The 20,952-nt window shown below is 39.4% G+C and overlaps 3 protein-coding genes across 4 annotated transcripts in view; 2 read left to right on the forward strand and 1 right to left on the reverse strand.

Moving 5' to 3' along the window:
- Nucleotides 1-8,620: 8,620 nt before the first annotated feature.
- LOC146476156 (uncharacterized) lies at nucleotides 8,621-10,908 on the forward strand. The gene is made up of 2 exons (XM_085114701.1): nucleotides 8,621-8,996; nucleotides 9,682-10,908. The coding sequence occupies exons 1-2, from the start codon at nucleotides 8,965-8,967 to the stop codon at nucleotides 10,349-10,351; spliced, it is 702 nt and encodes a 233-aa protein (XP_084970827.1). The 5' UTR covers nucleotides 8,621-8,964; the 3' UTR covers nucleotides 10,352-10,908.
- Nucleotides 10,909-10,910: 2 nt separating this feature from the next.
- On the reverse strand, nucleotides 10,911-12,607 carry LOC146476157 (uncharacterized). The gene is made up of 2 exons (XM_085114702.1): nucleotides 11,782-12,607; nucleotides 10,911-11,325 (listed from the first exon to the last, which is right to left on the reverse strand). Exons 1-2 carry the CDS (start codon nucleotides 12,443-12,445, stop codon nucleotides 10,913-10,915), a joined length of 1,077 nt encoding a protein of 358 aa, XP_084970828.1. The 5' UTR covers nucleotides 12,446-12,607; the 3' UTR covers nucleotides 10,911-10,912.
- Nucleotides 12,608-13,602: 995 nt separating this feature from the next.
- LOC146476158 (fibrinogen C domain-containing protein 1-like) overlaps nucleotides 13,603-20,952 on the forward strand; it is a 58,360-nt gene continuing 51,010 nt past the window's right edge. The window contains exons 1-4 of one of the 2 annotated variants that reach the window (XM_085114712.1): nucleotides 13,603-14,492; nucleotides 14,982-15,096; nucleotides 15,903-16,280; nucleotides 18,864-19,443. In XM_085114712.1, the coding sequence (XP_084970838.1) occupies nucleotides 14,130-14,492; nucleotides 14,982-15,096; nucleotides 15,903-16,280; nucleotides 18,864-19,126 (1,119 nt within the window). In that variant the 5' untranslated portion in view covers nucleotides 13,603-14,129 and the 3' untranslated portion in view covers nucleotides 19,127-19,443. Of the gene's footprint in view, nucleotides 14,493-14,981; nucleotides 15,097-15,902; nucleotides 16,281-18,863; nucleotides 19,444-20,952 lie in introns of those variants that run through there. The other variant, XM_085114713.1, reaches the window with a different exon arrangement.

Below are 20,952 nucleotides of genomic sequence, written 5' to 3' on the forward strand. Positions count from 1 at the left end.
GTGTACTGAGACTATCGATGAGTGCCTCTGGCCACAGATGGACTGGGTTAGAATGGACTGCAACTTGAAAAAAGTTCCGCTAACTGTTTTCAAGTTCTCGCGTTTTCGTTTCCCAAATGCACTAGAGCAGGTCATGGGTTGTTCCTTTCAAGAATTCAGTTGATTTCTTTATCTTGTCGGATGTTTTAGAATTATTGTGTAACTAAGTGAAGGTGTTGTTGCACCATTTTAACGATAAAAGGTCAAATTCCCCTTAATACTTCCCCTTTAACAATTGGTTTATGCACGCGGGAAGTTTGAAGAGCAAAAGATGCGTAACTCTAACTTCTTGAGTGCATGAACCGATTGTTTTATAACTTTTTCAACGCGGTCGTTTAAATGTTTCTAGCTCCTAGCTCCTTTACTGCTGCCCTCTGTCACTATAAACACATTGACATTCAGTCACAATGTGTAGCCTTTGAAGTAGTACCACCACCCAAAATGGTCGCTTTCGAGAGGTCAACAGGGAGTCTTTTTCTGGGTCATTAGGCTGTGACAGTTTCAGGAGCAAAAGACCACTTGGATAACCCAAACTTCAGTACAATATCATTTTAAAGGTGAAATCGTATTACCCAATTGGAAGCTTCGTGAAATCTGATCATGGGTCACGCAATCGCTTATAAATAAATAAATAAATAAATAAATAAATAAATAAATAAATAAATAAATAAATAAGTCACTTTATTTAAGTGTCAATGTCTTTAGCACAGAGCACTAATTTGGGACACTTTCCAAATCGAATTGGAATTTAGAAGCGTTGGTTTTTGACGAGAGGGGGAGACCGGAGTACCCGTAAATAATCTCTCGGAGCAAAGCCCAAAAGCAACAACAAACTCAACCCACATATGACGCTGAGTCCGGGAATCGAACCTGAGCAACATTGGTGGGAGGCGTGTGCTTTCACCGCTGCGCCTTCCCTGCTCCCCTAATGGAAGGTGTAAGGGTGATAGAAAAATTCAAACCGCGAAACCAAACAGTGGCCGCGGTAGATAGCTTACGAGAAGTGGTTGCTAGCGAGAGGTTTTAGTTACAGTCAACTCTCTTTATTGCGAACTCCCTCGGGACCGCGGGTTAATGTCCTTATAGCGAGAGTCCATAATAGCAGCAATTTATTTCAGTCAAAGGCCTTCCATTTATTTATCTATTTATGCCGGGTGTCCGTAATAGCGAGGTGTCCGCAAGACGAGAGTCCCTCAAACTCCCTTGGGACCGCGGGTTAATATCCTAGTAGCCAGAGTCCATAATAAAAGTGAGATTTTTAACTTTCCTGTAATGACCGTAATGACGGGTTTGTTCTTTGTAGTGTTACGGTCCAGACCACTGCCTGTTGAATCCGGTTTGGTTCTTTCGTCAGCTTTGCTCGAGACGTCTGGTTACAGTTTTAACCCAAATATATTTTGTAATTTTAGTTTATAAGAGCTGCTTTGAACTCTACAAAGCTGGCAAACGAACCAGCGGTGTTTACAAGATCGACCCCGACAATGGCGGTGCCTTTGATGTGTACTGTGACCAAACAACAGCCGGTGGGCGATGGACAGTTTTCCAAAAGAGACTGGACGGCTCCGTCGATTTCTACCGCGACTGGGACGACTACAAACGAGGCTTTGGAAATATGAGTGGTGAATTTTGGCTTGGACTGGACAAGATTCATCGCCTGACAAAAGAAGCAACCAAGCTTCGTGTGGATCTTGAAGACTTTAGTAACAATACAGTATATGCTGAGTACAGTTCCTTTGGTGTTGGTGATGAGGGAAGCAAATACAAGCTGAGTCTGGGATCATACAGTGGTAGGCATAGTGAAATTCAAAACAAGGAATAGTTACAGAATTGAAGTTAATCGTTTCTCGTTTCACTTTCCCAAAAATCTTACTTTCTCACTGTAGGCTCTATTCTTATCCCAAATTAGCTGAGCAAATGATTTGGCAATAACTTCATTTAAGTTAAGAAACAGATATTAGATTTGGTTTTTGGAGAAATAATAGTAAACAAATTAGGACTTACCAGTACATTATGCTCTCATGTAAGCCACTTCTTTACCGGCTTTAGATCTCATCATTCTTTTCCAAAAGAAAAATTGCGCCAATTGATGATACCTCCAATACGTACTAATTGATTAGGGATTTTTTCTTACTTGCTTTAGACGCTCAAATTTTCATAAGATAATGGTATTACTCAACTAGCATGGGATATATATTTGTTCTTTACTATCGATTTAGTCATATTTCATTTCACTTTTAGTTTACTAGTGTTTCTTCCTTGTAATATTTACTGTACTTTTTCAATTTGTGCAATAAACCCAGTTTGGTGTAAAATTCACTGGTATTCTTATGTTTGGGCACATATTTTCATCGCCCTGCACTGCTTCTCTTGTGTACTTTTTCTAGGAACCGCTGGTGACCCGCTTTCTTCGCACCGTGACATGGCGTTCACAACTAAAGATCGAGACAACGACATCGGTGGCGGGAATTGTGCCGAGACTTTTAAGGGAGCCTGGTGGTACCAGGCCTGTCACTCCTCCAACCTGAACGGCCGCTATCTTAAGGGCAAACACTCTTCGGTCGGTGACGGTGTCAACTGGAAGCACTGGAAGGGTTATTCCTACTCTGTTAAACAAGCTGAGATGAAAATCAAACCTGTGATCTCCTAGAACGTAGTTTTCTTTCTTTCGTCACTTTTTTTCATTCTTTTTAGTGTCATCTTTCGCCATAGCGGCGCGTTTTATTGAAAATTAGCGTTCAAATATGTTTTGTTTGACGGCAAACACTCTTCTTCTTTCGCTAATGGTGTGAATTGGTATCACTGAAAGGGTTATTACTATTCTGTTAAACGAGATGAGATGAAAATCGAGCATGTGAACCCTAAACCATAATGCGTTTTATCAAAGATTGTCGTTCAAATATATTTTTTGTGTCCTAGTTAAATCTTTCTACTGAGGTGACAGTAATAAAATATTATTGACTAAAAGTGTATTCTAAGAGATAAGTGATATCATAGGCTTCCCTAGCAATTATGGTATCCGTAGAAGTTAGTTAGAAACAATAAATGTTGTTGTTGTTGTTGTTTTATTTTCTCACGTTCTTCAGAGTTCAGAGTTGTTCTTTCTCTAGACAAGTATTCTTCAGAGTTTTTTTACCATTCTTGATGGCCTAGAGCTGCTATATGAAAGAAAGAAATTTGGAAAGAAGGACCAAAAGAGTTAGCGCGAACGGGATATGATACCCATGTGAGGCGCAACCCCCAACCTAAGAAAAATCAGGTAAAAATTACAATTGAGAACACTAATAAAAAACACGAAGATTACGAACGATGGCACGGGCAGTCACGGGAGAGGAACCAGGTGCAAGGCATGTCTATGTCAAAGGTGGTGTCTAATAAGGTAAGATAGGTAGCACGTAGAAAATTCTTAAAAATACTTAGACTGAAGAATTTGTCAGGAGAGGCAAGATTGCAGATAGTATTCCAGGGTTCTACAGTTCTGTTGAAAAAGGAGGCCTGACAAGTAGTGGTTCTGCAGTGAGCAGGTCTTAACATCAGAGTAGGGTTCTGAGTGCAAGAACGATCATGCGGGACAAAAGTAACAAATCGATCAATGTTTAAGTCGGTAGATCCAAAGATACAATTATAGAGAAGACAATATTTCTCATTTCCCTGTCATAGGTTAGTGGTAATAAACAAAGAGTCAACAGTCGTTGTTTGTATGATATCTCGCCGATTCTAGGCCTTAGTATCCAGCGAGTAGCACGCCTCTAGACTCTTTCTAGGATCGTTCTCAATTTGACATTTGCAGGAGACCATACCTCTGTGGCATAGGAGAGCTGTGACTTCACTAAGGAGAGACAGAGTGTCCGCCTGACTTTAAAATCGGTAATAAGAGGACAGTTTCTCTTTAAGAGATCCAGCATTCTGTTTGCCTTGTGTACAATACACGTAATATGCGAATCCTGCGATAGATTACATGAGATGGTAACACCGAGATCTTTTTCTTCTTGAACGCGTTGTAGATAAACGTTGCCAAGGTAATATTCTTGAGCTACAGGTGTTTTCGTCCACGTAACCGTTAACACTTTGCATTTGGAGGCGTTAAACTTCATGTTTCATTCAAGGTTCCAGGACGAGTTACATAAAAAATAACGGCGGGCGTAAATGCTGAATGTCAGACGTTAAAATACTGGGCTGAAGGTCTGGCGTTAGCAGTTACGCCCGACGTTAAATTTTATGCAACTCACCCAAGGTGTACAAATTTGCCAGGTCCTGCTGGAGAATATCACAATCCTTTACTGACAAAATAGTACGAAGCAACTTGGTATCATCAGCATACAGAGCGGTGCTAGTTTGCACATCGATGACATCAGGAAGGTCACTGATGTATATCACAAACAGCTGTAGGCCGGTGTGACTGCCCTGGGCGGGGTACCGCGGAAGTGACTGGTAAACGCTCCATGATTGGAAAACTTCAACTCTAAAGTAAATTAGCTCTAGAGTTAATGTCCTCTGTTAAATAACGTAGATTTTAAACTCGTTTTAGATCAAAGACGAGGGACAAACACTAGTTATTAATGTGCAGCTGTGAGTGCTGAAGGCAATTCATGGTTTTTAAAACGCGTCATAGTCAGTCACGTGACACTAAATATGGCGTGAGCGCATGTCACGAAATGAACCAATCAGGACCCGAAGTTTCAACACGCAAGTGATGTTAAGCACGAAAACAAAACAACAACAACAACAACAACAAAACAGGCAAAATGGGCCAAACGCAGGAATATGGGCAGGAGCTAAGTGATGACTGGGCTTAATTTTGCTCCTTATTCAATAAAAATAAACACCGTGCTTTCTCTTTCTCTGGTTGTTTACGACTTGCTCCCATAGAAAATATGAGAGCTAAGTAAACAGGGATATACTTTCTTGCTTCTTTTGTTAACAGTTGTAAACATTGTGAAGTAAACTTACCTTAACTTGGCTCGACTTGGTACAAGCGAAAAATAAAATTTGAATAAATAGTTTATTTCAGTGTTTCTTTAAAAACACTTTTACATTTTAAGACTGTTCTTACATAATTTACCATGATTCAAAACTTCTTTCGAAACACGTTCGGGGAAACTGATGCTCGTAAAATCCAGACTGAATTACTTTGATAATTGAATCACTGGGTTGGCATAGGGATAGCAGCAAGAATCAGTTCCATTTGATATAAAGAGATAGAAACCGACAACGCTGTAACAGGTCAGAGGACATAGGAATCGATTCTTCTTGCTTTCGTGCTAGAGTTTGTCTTAATGTAGATTTTGCCGTCGATAGTCCAGGCCTTTCCGTCAGGATATTTTTGTTTCTTTTTTTTTCTTGATTCTTTGAACAAGCTCGCTCACCATGTTGTTAGGTTTTCGCGCCCATTATGCTGAAATCTGACTTGCGGAGATTGCGACGTGCGCCATATAGTTAACTCTTATTCCCGTAGCTTCTAAAACGTACAATAATGGGTCGGGGTAGATTTCTACCTTTCCTCTACATTCTGTTAACTATGACGCCTGTAAGTTCGCGATTTTGATGATGCTTTTCCGCCGGGTCTTCTTCTTCGTTTTCCGGAATACTATGTATTTCAAGATTAAACTTGCGGGTATACTGCTCAATGTCGTCTTTTTAGACTCCAGGATCAGAAAATCATATTTGTTGACTAATGCGTCAATATTACTGGCTTTCTTCGTTTGCGTGGCGTTTGGGCGCCATTGGAGCTTGACCCTCCGCTTTTCTCCTATTTCCAGGCTTTACCATATTGCTTTTTTTTCTTTCTTTTTTCTTTTGTTTCCTCTCTACTCCTATAAGTTCACTTTAATCGTCCCGAGTCATCGAGCTCACGGAAACATGTCTTGTTCCTTCAACTCGCTCGTGCCAGTATCTTGCAAAGACGACAACAACTGCAGGTCTTCCTGGTGGCAATATCTTGTCAATGTGTTTTGTACTTAGAGGTTGGTGACCTGTTCCTGTTGAAAGACGAATCATTTCCTTTTGGCAAGTGGCCCCTCGGACGAGTGATGGAAGTTTTCATGAGCCGAGATAGTTTGGTGCGTTCCGTCAAAATAAAGACAAGTTCAACAGTAACCGACACGTGCCGAACGACAGCGGAAAGGAGAACCCATGGTCATTATAAGCACCGTACTTAATAAGCACCCAGTGACAAAGCTGTGTTTACTAGAGATGGATAGTGAAGCTGAAACTTGTTGACACTGTGATAGACTTGAACATTGATTAAGAACAGTTGTGAACTTATGAATAGTTTGAAGACATTTGTTGTGTTTTATTATTAGGGTAGCCCGAATATGTGTAAATGAGTTTGCTTTTGCGCCCTACTTTAGGGGCCGGTGTGGCTACGGTTTCTTTCCGGTTACGGTCTTGTGGTTCCCCTTTGGGAATTGTACGTGTTGACTTTCGTAGTGGAGTGAATTTAAGTTGAATTGATTATGTGTTTGTTCGAGAAGAAACAGTTTTTAAACGTATACAGTTTGTGTACATTTGTTGGACTTTTGTGAACTACTTCTTGGAGACATGTAGAATACAGTCGAACCTATATATAACGGCCACCCTCGGGACTTGAGGAACTGGCCGCTTAATACAGGTGGCTGCTTAAAACAGGATCAATAAAAATACTCACTGGGCGTTGTTAATGTCAATTTTAATGGCGTATCATATAAAAACACTTCATGCAAGGAAACAATAGGACAATCAACACTCTTTCAAGCGATCAATACTTTAAACAAAGTTCAGTACCAACTTGTAACTTTGCTAAAGAGTGAAGCATATTCAAAACTAACTTTTTTTTAGCGTTTGTGGTATGGTACTGTACTTCAGCACATTGCAGACATCTGAAAAGCGTTAACGATATTAAACATCCGAGTATCAGGTTACAGCAGCTTTGTACATGTTATTTCTTTATAGTGATGCTGGATCGCATTTTAAACACAATAAGGCCTGGGGCAAACGTCGAATGTCTGGGGCAAACGTCTGCACTTAGCCGGGAGGGGGTGTGTGTGGTTTGTTACGTGCCAAAGGCTTCCCGTGGATTTCCCCGGCTGGGCACATTTTAGTACTCGTGCCTAGGTTTGACCGTGAGTTTGTTCCAACATTCCAGGGACACGGCTCGGTCGGCGGCAAAAATGGCACCCGATTTGAAATGAACTTTGTTTTCAACGAAGGCCTGTGTCTCAACAAATGAACTCCTCCTTAAGTGAGCTACCCAGGAGGGACCGCACATCATCCTTCTTGCCATATGGTGAGGCAGTTAAGCGAGAGCTTAAGTTTCAAGCAAATTTTAGCAAGGTTTTCGAAGTGCTCTACTTAAATGACGGGCCAAATTTCATTGAAATTCGACTTGTAGTTTCCTACCTTTCATTAACATAATACAGTGATGCACGTGGACCAGCTGCTGAGAGATAAACCGCTCACAACAGCGTTTGGAAGCACCGAAGAGCATTGAAAACACAGCAAAACACACCGGGTAAGCTTTTTCAGACTTAAGTATACTTTTTGTGGGTTTTTTAGGGAAAATTGTTGTCTAAATTTCGATTTAATTTTAACTCCATACAAACTCTTAAATCACACGGGCATGGTAACCTGTGTCACATACGCTTTGGTGACCTGTGGTTCGACTTGCCAAGTCGGATAATGCCACAGTGGTCCGGCGTTACAGCAAACGCCGTTCTAAACATGCGCTGAACTCAATTCATAAATCATGCAAATTATAAAATAATTGATTCAAATGTGATGGACTGCGCAAACGTCACAAAAATACCGACTCCCCCATCTGCCAAGCACGATTTCTCCTCCTGACGAGCAGGCGCTGTACAAAGGCAATTTCGAGACCAGGAATGGCAAGCTATCGAAAGTCATTGCTGACATCGCACAGCATGAGGGAAATGTGTTTTTCGTGTTCCATGAACACTAAATATAAATGGTTGAAATGCGAATTGCCTATTTGCAATAAATGCTCAGTGTTTGAGTCTCCTCTTTCTATTTTTCGCAATTAATTGCCAAAGGAAGGCCCGACGAGCACTGTATTTTGGCATTTTCGCTAGCAAGTCCCAGCCGCGCATCGAGTGAATAGCACGGGACACGTGCTTATTCACGACTTTCATAAAGTGCAACTTGTGAATTAGGATCTACGCAGGTTCGACGTTTGCTACCACCCTGGAATTAAGTCGACTCTTTGTCGAACCTATTTTTAATAAATTCGACGCGACTTAGATTCGACGTTTGCCCTAGGCCTAAAATACCGCATAAAATAACATATGGCTTAGTTTCCATTCAAGGGTGGCCGCTTAATACAGGTAAAAATAACAAAGAAAGACAAACAAAGGACTGCTACAGGGTGGCCGCGGCCGCCTAATACAGGTGACAATACAGCGTTTGTATGAGTCAACAATCGGGACTTTGAAAACTGGCCCCTTAATAGAGGGTGGCCGCTTAATTGAGGGCCGTTATATGCAGGTTCAGCTATAGTCAGAATATATTAGTGTAACGTTCATTGGAGTCAATTTGTTTGAAGACAATTAAAGGAATCTCGATACCACCTTGTTCTATTCAAACAGTTAATAGGGAGTTTAAGCAAATCGCTACGGCGAGCCTCACTACGGCTACCGGAAGTAAAATAATCCACTTACGAGTCATTGCGCATGTCAGTCGTTCGCATCCAGCCGTAGCGGGAAATCCTTCTACGCCAGTTGGAAGGTTTTGGCGTAGTCTGTGGTACGTGGACTTATGTCGCTTCTTTCTCCGCTTTATACAGACTCTTGAGCAATTTTAGCGAATGAAATACATTTAAAAATCCTTAGAAATAGTTTATCGTGAATATTTATCAAGCTCCCTGCTCCTTACCGAGTGAATCTGACTTATTTTTGCATCCTGGCCGGTTTGTCGAAGGATCAAAGCAGTGAGCACATGGCGAACGTAGCGAACGGCAGGAGAAATGCGTAAGTACAAAGTCCAAGTTTTCCTTTTCAAAGCTCAAAGACTACTTGAAATTCAAATAACTGAAGCTGAGGAATGACCAGAGTTATGAAGGCCGGGACCGTGTAGAAACTTTGATTTGGTGTATAGAGGCTCCAAATTGGCATTTTTACCACACGTAATATAATTTACTCATTCACAGGAACGCTTACATTTTTTCCAGACGTTGGAATCTATTAACAGCTGGTCAGACAAGTGTTAAAGAAACGCATTCAATTAACATCTATTTTGAATTTTAATTTTAATGTGCACTGGCCAATTTTGGATTTTGCATGCGTTTTATATGTGTTGGTGGACGTTTGTAATGAATATAAATAGGCTTACATGTTTATTGGGAGCGAGTCTCCCAGTTTTTATAGTTAAAATATATGAAATTTACACCTCATTTTCACTTTTTCAAGTTAAATTTACCATATGGTGTTACATTTTGATTCCTCTACTGGGATGTATTTAACTGTACCTTTTGTATATAAAATAATTCAGGGATCTTTCTCAAATGAAATTCTTCTTGATTATATGTAAGTCGGTGGTGGTTAGAAACAAAAAGCAGCCCAGAATATAACTTCTCTTGTGCAATTATATTGAGCCAAACCAAATTTACATGTAGTTGAACTGTGTGTTGAATAAGCTTTGTGATTTCCTATCCAGGCCTATGGAGTGGACAGAAATGCATGATACTTTGTTATGCCGGGAGGTACTACTAGAAGAACCTTACAAGTATAAGAAAGGAAGTAATGAAAAAGGAAAAAAGTGGTCTGAAATAGCTGAAGCCTTGAATAAGAATCAAGAGGTGAAATTTAAAGCCACACAAAGAGGTGTCCGAGAAAGGATGGAACGGCTTCAAAAGAGGTACTTGGAAAAAAAGAAAGAGGAAGAATCAGCTAGTGGAATCGCAGTGGATGATTTAACTGAACTTGAAACCTTAATTGATGAAATAATAGAGCGGGAAAAGTTGGCAGAGGAAACCAGAGATTCCGAGGGAACCTCAAAGAAGATTGAGGTAGACAAACAAACTGCAGAGAAAATGCGAAAAGAGGCCATGGAGCGATTTGGAGAGACAAAGAAGAGATCCGAAGCTGAGGGTGATGAAGTAAGGCAGACAAAACGCAGGCGGAGTGGAAATGATGCAGTGCAATTTTTGAAGGAAAAAGCAGAGAAGGAAAATGAGTTTCGAACGGAAGAACTTGCCTTAAAGAAACAACACCAACAACAAGAAGCTGCCAGACAGGGACAGATTTTAGCCATGATGCAGCAGCAACAACAACAGACAGCAGCCATGATGGCCCTTATCGAAAGATTGCTACCAAAGAAATCTTAGAACATGGTTCAAGATCTTTGCCTTTTTGTATTGTTGATGTTACCCTTTGCAGGTCTTTTTGTGTTAACTTGGGCTGTTGTCATTAGTGAATGCTTTCAACCCAAAGTTCAGTTTTTAATTAGAAGTAGACAGGCATATGCTGTGATTTAAATTTGTTTTTGGTTTAAAATTTTTAAACCAGTTTGGTTTTTCTATTTTCCTTGACTTAAAAAAAAAAAAGGAAAATAAAAATAAAACTATCAAATAAAATTTTGGACCAGAAACAAACTGAAACCCCTCGAAAAAATAAATGTGAAATGACACTAGTTGGAAGAATTTGACAGCTCATCAAAGTTTTACTCAAAGATTAAATGTTAAAATGTTATTATTTCAATTCTACTTACAGCATCTTAATGTTTGTGCCTTATCATAAAAAGGTCTTTGGTTGTGAAACATACATGTACAATTGACAGTTGAGTTTATGTTCCATTTCTCATTTGGGAAAAAAGCCTCACCATTACTGAGACTCAGCTCTAGGAACTCTTAACTTAAATGCAATAAATGCTAAATTTTTACTCTTTTTTAGGCAAAGTAATCTTCCAAACTGGGTGGGTCAAGCTCAAAAAACTCTGATGTTTGGTTGCCATAGAGGCATGTGAGTGCATTCCTAAGAAGTGCACACACCACATACATTTTCCCCACACTGCTTAATCCAATCTTCAGATTTTTTTTGAAGTCCAAAAACTTGAAATAATTTATGATGTCCCCAAACAACCACTCCACTGAGGACCGAACTTCACTCATTGCTGAATTGTATGCCTGCATTTGAGGAGTTAACACTCCATTGCGAAATGGCGCCTGCAAATGAACCCTCAGGGGATAGGCGGGGTCGCCATAGATGCACATTGGCTGCCCATGGAGATCGAAAGCAAACATCTGTAAACTCTGCAGAAGCTGTGAATCCCGAAGCATTCCAGCATCATGCCTTCTTCCTTCTAGGAAAAATTAAAAAATATGTTTGTTATCTGCAGATAATGTCGGTATCAATAATTATTTAGGTCAATCCAGGGGCGGTGCCTCGCATGGTCGTCCCGTTGCACCTACCATTTTTGGGTCTCGCTTCTTTTTTTGATTATTTATGTTATATACTGTAAGTGGAGTACCCAATAAAGCTGTTAAAAAAAAAAATTAAAAAAAATCAGATTCCAATATTTCAGACAAACTACTGTCAATCCCTACCATGCATCCTATACCCTGCATTACTCAGACAACAACAATGCTCAAGTGAAAGCAATACTTTTCTTTAGACTTACAATTTTGACCAGTCTTAGTGGTGGTCTAGGGGAGGGCTCCACCCTCCTTAGACCCACCCCCCATTCTTGAGCACCTGGATCTGCCACTGACTTCCACCTTTTACAGGTAAGGGAAACTTCAAGAACAGAAGTACTTACCAACAGGGCCATACAGGTTTCCAATGATCCCATTTGGCAGAGCTAGGGACTGGAATTTTAAAGCATGCACTCTTTTATGACCGTTGTAGACAATTCTCTGATTATTATCTGGCCTCGCGATAGGCCTAACTGTTCCGTCAATAAAACCAAAACAGTTCTGCAATGGGGACCCTCTTTGGGAGATAACTTGGGAATAGGTTTGCAATGCTGGTGGGTTCAAAACTGCGGGATTCCAATCGATAATTCGATGACTATGGGCTGTATAGATGTAATCAAGCACCTCGTTTGTTACCATGCTCAAAACAGGGACAGGACGACCGAACCGTGGTACCATGTCACTGTACCGGCAAGGGTAAGCAAAGCGTTTTAGCAGCATACAAAGGGCTTCTGTGCCCTCGGCTTTGCTTCGCTGATTACAGCTAATCCAATCTGGGATTTGAAGTGCTTCTGCGAGTGCAGGTATATCTCGCTTCTTCACTCGAAATTCCGCAAGGCATTCATCATCTTCCATATCATCAAGGTCGAAGAGTGGATATGAACTGTACGGCAGGTCTAAGTTTGGACTCTGGTACTGTTCGTACAAAATCAGGAGTTCTTCGTCGTTAAGAATCCCTTGATCATAGCAAAGTAAAACGAAATCCCTTGTTTCTTTGAACGAAGTCATTTAGACGTACGAAGCCTCGAAGACGCTTATGAGTCTTAAAAACTTCTCAGCCGTACTATTTGTATTTCGCGTTGCTTAAAGTTGAATTTTGGCGGGCTACGGCGAAGTACTCTCCCCAGACCTCCTTAACCACGATAGCCGTAGCAGCGCCAGCCGTAGCGATTTGCTTTAACTCCCTAATGACTTGCTATGTTTGCATTTGGTGAATTTACCAGAGACAAAGTTAGAGTTCATGCGGTTTCTGTTACTATTATTCATATGTTTTGTAAAGTGACGTACCAGTTTCACTGGGATAAGAAGTTGGTAAGTTTTTATTATCATAGTTATTATTATTTTTTTCCATTTCTTATCAAAATTTGCTCCTTAAATTTAGTTCCCAAACCTGATAAGCAAAAAAAAATGAACGAAAAATAGGATAAAAATTTCACTTAATAAAATAAACACTGGGAGCCGAGTAGATGGCGGTTCTAGAAAGCGGAGTTTTCAATAAATGCCTCCGGCGTTTATTCGAGAAAATAACATAAACAAGACCCACTGCAATAGCTCTCCTTGCGCATGCGCTCATGAGTTACAAGGATGCAGCATGGGTGGAGTTGGGAGAGTAAGTTGATCTTAGTGCAGTTTGATAAAATATGTCATTTTAAGGTTTTAGATCGTTATTTACACGATCTTGATTTTCTCCTCGTTTAAGGACAACTGTCACAAACTTGCCAAACCTTTTAAAATTTGTTTTTCTGTCTAATGAGTGCGTAAGCACGAAACTCGGAGTAACAGAGAATTTTGTCTCTTCGTTATATCTTCTTATTCAAAGCTCTACATTTAAAAAGTGTATTGAGCACTGTTTAACGGCTTTAGCCACTTTATTACACGTAAAATTTGTTATAAAGTTTGAAAAACGATTTTTGTCATTAAAACAAATTTACATTAACAAATTTTGTATGAATAAAGATAAAGCTTTAATTTTGTTTAACTTTTTTCTTGCAGCTGCCGGCACAAATCTATTTTTCTAAAGGTCCACAAATTGAAATTAATACTTCTCGTGATAATGCAGTGTGCGATTTATATACGGCGAAGAACATGTAAGGTATAGTTTAAATCTTCAGGGGAATTAAAAGCTTTCTTGATGCTTTATTCTCACAGACCAAACAACGATCCTAATCATAAGCTTCACTTATGTCTCAGTGGAGACAGACATAATCATAAGAAAATTTATATTATTATGATGATGTTTGTGGTTATGTCGGTAATGCTCTTCAAAGTTTGCGTTTCCACTGTATCAGGGCACAGTTGTTCAAAGCCCGACTGAGCTAATCCTGTATTAACGTGAACTTTGATTCAAGTTTAATTACTAATCAGTAAAACTTCTTCCAAAAGATTTTTTGCTGTCAGTTTTGACTTAAATTTGTCTTTACCTTTAGCTTGAAATTAGGCTTTGAAACCACTTTTTAAGAGCGAGATGGAAACCTCGATTAACTTTTAATCATAGATTAGTGTTAATCGGCTGTCGAACAACCCGGCCCAGACGACCTTTATGTCCATAATTATGATTATGACCAGGATTATGGTTATGATTCATGATTATGATTATGATTGTTCCAGACAGTCATGTTGAGAAATGCCTATTAAAAATTTAACACCAGGGAGTTGTTAGCTGTGATGTTAAGTTGCATTGAATCCTCTCAAAATGAATGGATTCATGCTTTTGTCAGTTGCTATTTCCCTGTACTTAACGTTTCATATTATGGATCAGTGCTTGTGCGACAACGCTGTTAGTCTCAGTCGTGAACAAAACAAAAAACTTAAGTATGCCCTCTTCAAAGATCACTTATTTTACGCACTTCTCGTTCCAACCATTACAACGACCTCGTTCACCACCGGAAAACACTGCCTTCTGCAATGCCTAAAAAACGAAAGATGTTTCTCTACAAACATTGGTAAGTTTCCTGGACCAGATGGGAATTTCACCTGCGAGCTACTTCCAACGGACAAATACAACGCATCTGAAAAGTTCCAAGCAAATCATTCCTTCCATCATTACAGCATTATGGTGAGTTATTGCACGTTGCTTTCTTTGTTGCATGTAAATAATAATGTTATAATGTTTCTTACGATTTTTAACTCTTACAATATTACTTTTGGGGGAAGAAAAAGCAACCCTTTTACTTCTTAATTCAATCTTCGAGACAAGGAGCTTTCTAAGGTTTATCTGAAAGGCATTTTTTGTCCTTTTGTAAACAAAGGAATTCATTTTGCGAAGGTTACAAATGTTACGAACGACAAATATGACATTACAACAAAGAATACGCTTGTTTCTATCCACAGTTCAAATTCTAGTGTCTAATGTATACCTGTTTTGCCGAAATGAATCGATGAATGAGCTCTGAATTTGTAAATATCCTTACCGAAATAAATAAGCATCATGATAACGCTGGAAAACTCCAGACTGTTGATAGAAAACAACGAAAGAAGATCGAGATAGATGAATATTGAGAGAAATCTTTGAAAGACAGTGGGAAATATGCAATTTTTATTCCAGAGTCCTTGTGAAACATTTCCTTGCCAGAATGGAGCAAGATGCAGAGCGCTTTACGAGACAAACAGTTACAGCTGTTCTTGCACAGAAGGATTCACTGGGAAAAACTGTGGCAGAAGTAAGTAACATGAACAAGTTAGCATAACATAATGACAGCGTATTGCTGGTAACATTTCTTATGTGCACACCTTGCCACTTTATGAATAAATTTTGCAGACGCCTTTTTCACCTAAGCGCCCAAACGGTAGTAAGTCAGTATAGTATAATGCAGCTCATTACTTGTGAAGCTTCTAATGTGCACACATTGCACTATAATCACCTTCTTGCACAAACGCTAGTGCTTTTTAACTTCACGTCCGGGGTATGGTGGTACAATTTAAACATTTTCAAAGTAATTTCCGATTGAACAGTGCTATTAAACTAAAGATAGTTCGTCCAGACGCATAATCCGTTTGTGCTCGTCTTTACACAATACGAACTTTGAAACGCATGACCAGACGGACTGAAAACGTCTGCCCAAGTTCGCTCCTGATGGATTATGCGTCTGTCGCGCATAAAATCGACCAACCCGAGTTAATGTCCAAATAGCGAGAGTACGTAATAGCAGAAATTTATTTCAGTCCGACGTCTTTCATTTATTTATGCCGGGTCTCCGTAATAGCGAGGTGTCCGCAAGCCGTGAGTTGACTTTATAGTGCTTTGAATGGAAAAATTTTAGTACTTTCGAAAAGTGGTCGCTTGGGAGAGGTGGAAGCACAAGAACGTTGTGAAAAGTGAGATTTTTAACTTTCTTGTAATGACGGGTTTGTTCATTGTAGTGTTACGGTTCAGACCACTGCGTGTTGAATCCGTTTTGGTTCTTTCGTCAGCTTTGCTCGAGGCGTCTGGTTACAATTTTAACCCAAATTTATTTTGTAATTTTAGTTTATAACAGCTGCTTTGAACTCTACAAAGCTGGCAAACGAAACAGCGGTGTTTACAAGATCAACCCCGACAATGGCGGTGCCTTTGATGTGTACTGTGACCAAACAACAGCCGGTCGGGGATGGACAGTTTTCCAAAAGAGACTGGACGGCTCCGTCGATTTCTACCGCGACTGGGACGACTACAAACGAGGCTTTGGAAATCTGAGTGGTGAATTTTGGCTTGGACTTGACAAGATTCACCGCCTGACAGAAAAAACAAGCAAGCTTCGTGTGGATCTTGAAGACTTCAGTGGCAATACAGCATATGCTGAGTACAATTCCTTTGGTGTTGGTGATGAGGGAAGCAAATACAAGCTGAGTCTGGCATCATACAGTGGTAGGCAAACATGTAACCTATATACAATCCAGGGTATACCCCACATTGAAAATGCTGAACAGAATTTCGTCTTTTCTTAATCGCAATATTTTGCTCAGAATCTACAAACAAACTGTGCTACCTTTGCTAGATTATGGATGCGTCTTATGGGGTGAATGCAGCAAGGAGAACGCCCAACGCTTAGAACGCCTACAAAATCGGGCAATGCGAATAATATTACATGCTGACCGGAAGACGTGTACTCAGAAGATGCGCGCTGAATTACTTTTATTATCACTTTTTAGTAGACGCCTTTTCATCAAGTTACAGTATGTATACAAGATTATTAATAATATTAACTGCCCTACGCAATTGACAGGCTACTTAGTAAAACGATCACAAAGACATTGTCGATCTCTTAGAGATCCGACATTATTAGATCTACCACTAGTTAAGACCAAATGTGGTCAGACTTCATTTAAGTTCTCGACTGCGAGTGCCTGGAACAAACTACCAAGAGAATTACGTGAGCTAAGAACACTTGCACAGCTTAAGGTCAGAGCATTTACACACATGATGAACATGGATAGGGCCAATCAGATTTGTAAAAGCGATGCTTAGTTCATTTTTGTTATATTTCTTTAACTATTTTTTACTGCTGTTTTTCATGTAAATATTTTTATATATTTCTTATGTGCTGGTCACCGATTAATACCAGTCTATCAACCTTTCTTGTTTGACTGACCGGTCTATTATCAGGATAAATAAAGTTATTATTATTATTTATTATAGTCAAATTCAAAACAAGGGATAGTGACAGAATTAAAGTTAATCGTTTCTCGATTCACTTTCCTAGAAATCTTACTTTATCAGTGTAGACTTGTAGTTCTATTCTCATTCCAAATTAGCTGAGCAAAACTTTTGGCATTAACTTCAATTAATTTTAGAAACAGATATTACACTTGGTTTTTGGAGGAATAATAGTAAACAAATTAGGACTTACTAAATATATTATGCTCTCATGTAAGCCACTTCTTTACCGGCTTCAGATCTGATCATTCTTTTCCCACATTTTGCCAGTTATTAGCCAAACTCGGTTATACAAGAAAAATTAAAAAGAAAAATTGCACCAATTGATGATACCTAATAATAATTGATCAGTGATTTTTTCTTACTTTCTTTAGACGCTCAAATTTTCATAAGATAATGGTATTACTCAACTAGCATTGGATCAAGACAAGGACTATCTGCCCAATGTGACGATGTAGAAATCAGAATTGATGACCAAATTATCAAGAGAGTCGATAAGACCAAATCTTTGGGTCTTACCATAGATGCCCAACTCTCTTGGGGTAAACACGTTGAAGAGATTTGCAAGAAAGTCTCTTCAGCTTTAGCATACCTCAGTGACCGACTATCGCGTAACGCGCAATCTGATTGGCTACACAGGTGCCGTCTATCGATCGATAGACGGCAGTTTGTCAGAGTGCGCGCGATTTAGCATGCATCCTTGCACAAATATATCAAAATTAGTGAAATAAAAATATTTTTTTGCTTGATAGATCGATCACTGAGGTATGCTAAAACAATTAGACGGCTCGCTATCGGTTTCTATCGCCTTTGATATTTGGCTCGGGGCCTCGCCCCTATCAGCCGATAGAAACCTCGAGCTCGCCGTCTAATTGTTAAATAGGCCCCCCTAAAACGTGTGCGGCCCTTTATATCCAAAGAAACTGCAATCCAAATTTATAACGCTTTAATTATGCCTCATTTTGATTACTGCAGCCCCGTTTGGGACTGTTTGAGTGGTTACTTGAGTGATAAGCTCCAAAAGTTACAGAATCGTGCAGCCAGAGTTATTACTAAATTACCGTTTGATACGAGCTCAAACCACCTTCTCTGAGTCTCCACCCTCGACTGGGAGATGCTATCTCTTCGGCAAAAAGAAACAAAAAGCCTTAATGATGTATAAAACCATAAATGACCTTGGTCCGGAATATCTACAAAGTCTTTTCTCTCGGCGTCACTCTGCTTACAACTTAAGAAACTCCGAGAGAAGGCTGTCCCTGTCCAAACCAAACACCAATTATTTGAAACGAAGCTTTTCTTACAGGGGGGCCATGTCATGGAATAACTTGCCCAAAAGCTTAAAAAATGCTTCATCCGTTGTTGAGCATTTTAAGCGAAATATCAAGAAGGTAGCTGATATATCGGATTCCCACACGGCAATCTTGTAAAGCAGTTGTAATTAGTTTTAGTTTTTAACTTAAGCTTAACTAATGATTTTCCGCGTTTAAATAAAGATTTACATACATACATACATACATACATACATACATACATACATACATACATACATACATACATACATACATACATACATACATACATACATACATACATACATACAATAGATATTTGTTCTTTACTATCGATTTAGTGATATTTCATTTCACTTTTAGTTTACTAGTGTTTCTTGTAATATTTACTGTACTTTTTCAATTTGTGCAATAAACCCAGTCTGGTGTAAAATCCACTGGTATTCTTATGTTTGGACACATATTTTCATCGCCCTGCACTGCTTCTCTTGTGTGTTTTTTCTAGGAACTGCAGGTGACTCTCTTTCTCAGCAACATGGCATGGCGTTCACAACCAAAGATCGAGACAACGACAGATATGGCGGGAATTGTGCCGAGACTTTCAAGGGAGCCTGGTGGTACTCTGCTTGTCTACAGTCCAACCTGAACGGCCGCTATCTTAAGGGCAAACACTCTTCGTTTGGTGACGGTGTGAACTGGTATCACTGGAAGGGTTATTACTACTCTGTTAAACGAGCTGAGATGAAAATCAAACCTGTGAACTCCTAGAACGGAGTTTTCTTTCTTACTTTCGTCACTTTCTTTCATTCTTTTAATGGCTTCTTTCGCCATAGCGCGCATTTTATTGAAGATTAGCGCTCAAATATGTTTTGTTTGACGGAAAACACTCTTCTTTCGCTAATGGTGTGAATTGGTGTCACTGGTAGGGTAATTACTACTCCGTTAAACTAGATGAGATGAAAATCAAGCATGTGAACCCTAAACTATAGTGCGTTTTATCAAAGATTGGCTTTCAAATATATTTTTTCTGTCTTAGTTAAATCTTTCTACTGAGGTGGCAGTAATAAAATATCATTGACTAAAAGTGTATTCATAGGCTTTCTCTATCAATTATGGTAACCGTAGAAGTTATTTAGAAACAATAAATATTGTTTTGTTTGTTTTTGTTTTTTTTTTAATTTCCTCACCTTTTTCAGAGTTCAAAGTTGTTCTCTCTCTAGACAAGTCTTCTTCTGAGTTTTTCTCTTATTCTTGGGAGACTTAAGAGTTCTTGTACAGAAGTTTGGTGGCCTAGAGCTGCCATGATATGCAGAGATAGTGACAGTCTACTCTATGTTGAAACATGACCTGTATGTATACTTTAATTCTTTGGCGGATTACAATTAAAATTATTTCAGCTTTATTGGTCAATAAATTAACTTAATTAATTAATAAACAACAAACTATAAATATGAAAGAAAGAAATTTGGAAAAAAAGACCAAAAGGGTTAGCGTGAACGGGATATGATACCCATGCAAGGCGCAACACCAACCTAAGAAAAATCAAGTAAAAATTACAAATGAGAACACTAATAAAAAGCACGAAGGTTACGAACGGTGGCACGGGCAGTCACGGGAGAGGAACCAGGTGCAAGGCATGCCTATATCAAAGGTGGTATCTAATAAGGTAAAATAGGTAGCTCGTTGAAGATTCTTAAAAATTAATTAGACTGAAGAGTTTGTCAGGAGAGGCAAGATTGCAGATAGTATTCCAGGGTTTTACAGTTCTGTTGAAAAAGGAGGCCTAACAAGTAGTGGTTCTGCAGTGAGCAGGTTTTAACATCAGAGTAGGGTTCTGAGTGCGAGAACGATCATGCAGGACAAAAGTAACAAATCGATCAATGTTTAAGTTGGTAGATCCAAAGATACAAGTATAGAGAAAGACGATATCTCTGATTTCCGTGTCATAGGTTAGTGGTAAAAAACGAAGAGTCAACAGTCGTCGACGCCGACGGCAATGAAAACGTCAATAAAGAAAAGGCTTAATGAGCTAAACAATGCTATGCACGTACATTACAAATTTTGATACATTTCGTCGCCATCTTCGGTCAAACAACAACGTGAAATGCCCGCATTTAAGGTTTTATTGACAGCGTGAGCACATGACGGTAAATTTTCATTCTCTGTGCAAACTTGAAGACCGTTCTCACCAGTTCTGTTACTGGATAGCTCGGCCACATTGTAGAAGTTGAATGCATTGGCATAAGCCCAAAATTAAAGTAGTACAAGTAACACGAACTTGTATTTTAAAGTGATGTTTTCGTTGGCGTTGCAGTCGTGCATGGGTGCGTAAAGTCCCCAGTATCCGGCGAGTAGCACTCCTAAGTACTCTTTGTAGGATCGTTCTCAATTTGACATTTGTAGGAGACCATACCTCCGTGGCATAGGAGAGCTGTGACTTAATTAAGGAGAGATAGAGTGTCCGCCTGACTTTAAAGTCGGTAATAAGAGGACAGGTTCTCTTAAAGAGATCCAGCATTCTGTTTGCCTTGTGTACAATACACGTAACATGCGAATCCCGCGATAGATTACATGAAATGGTAACACCGAGATAT

Source organism: Pavona decussata, unplaced genomic scaffold (genome assembly GCF_977016875.1).
Source record: "Pavona decussata unplaced genomic scaffold, jaPavDecu1.1 SCAFFOLD_78, whole genome shotgun sequence".
NCBI classification, from domain to species: domain Eukaryota; kingdom Metazoa; phylum Cnidaria; class Anthozoa; order Scleractinia; family Agariciidae; genus Pavona; species Pavona decussata.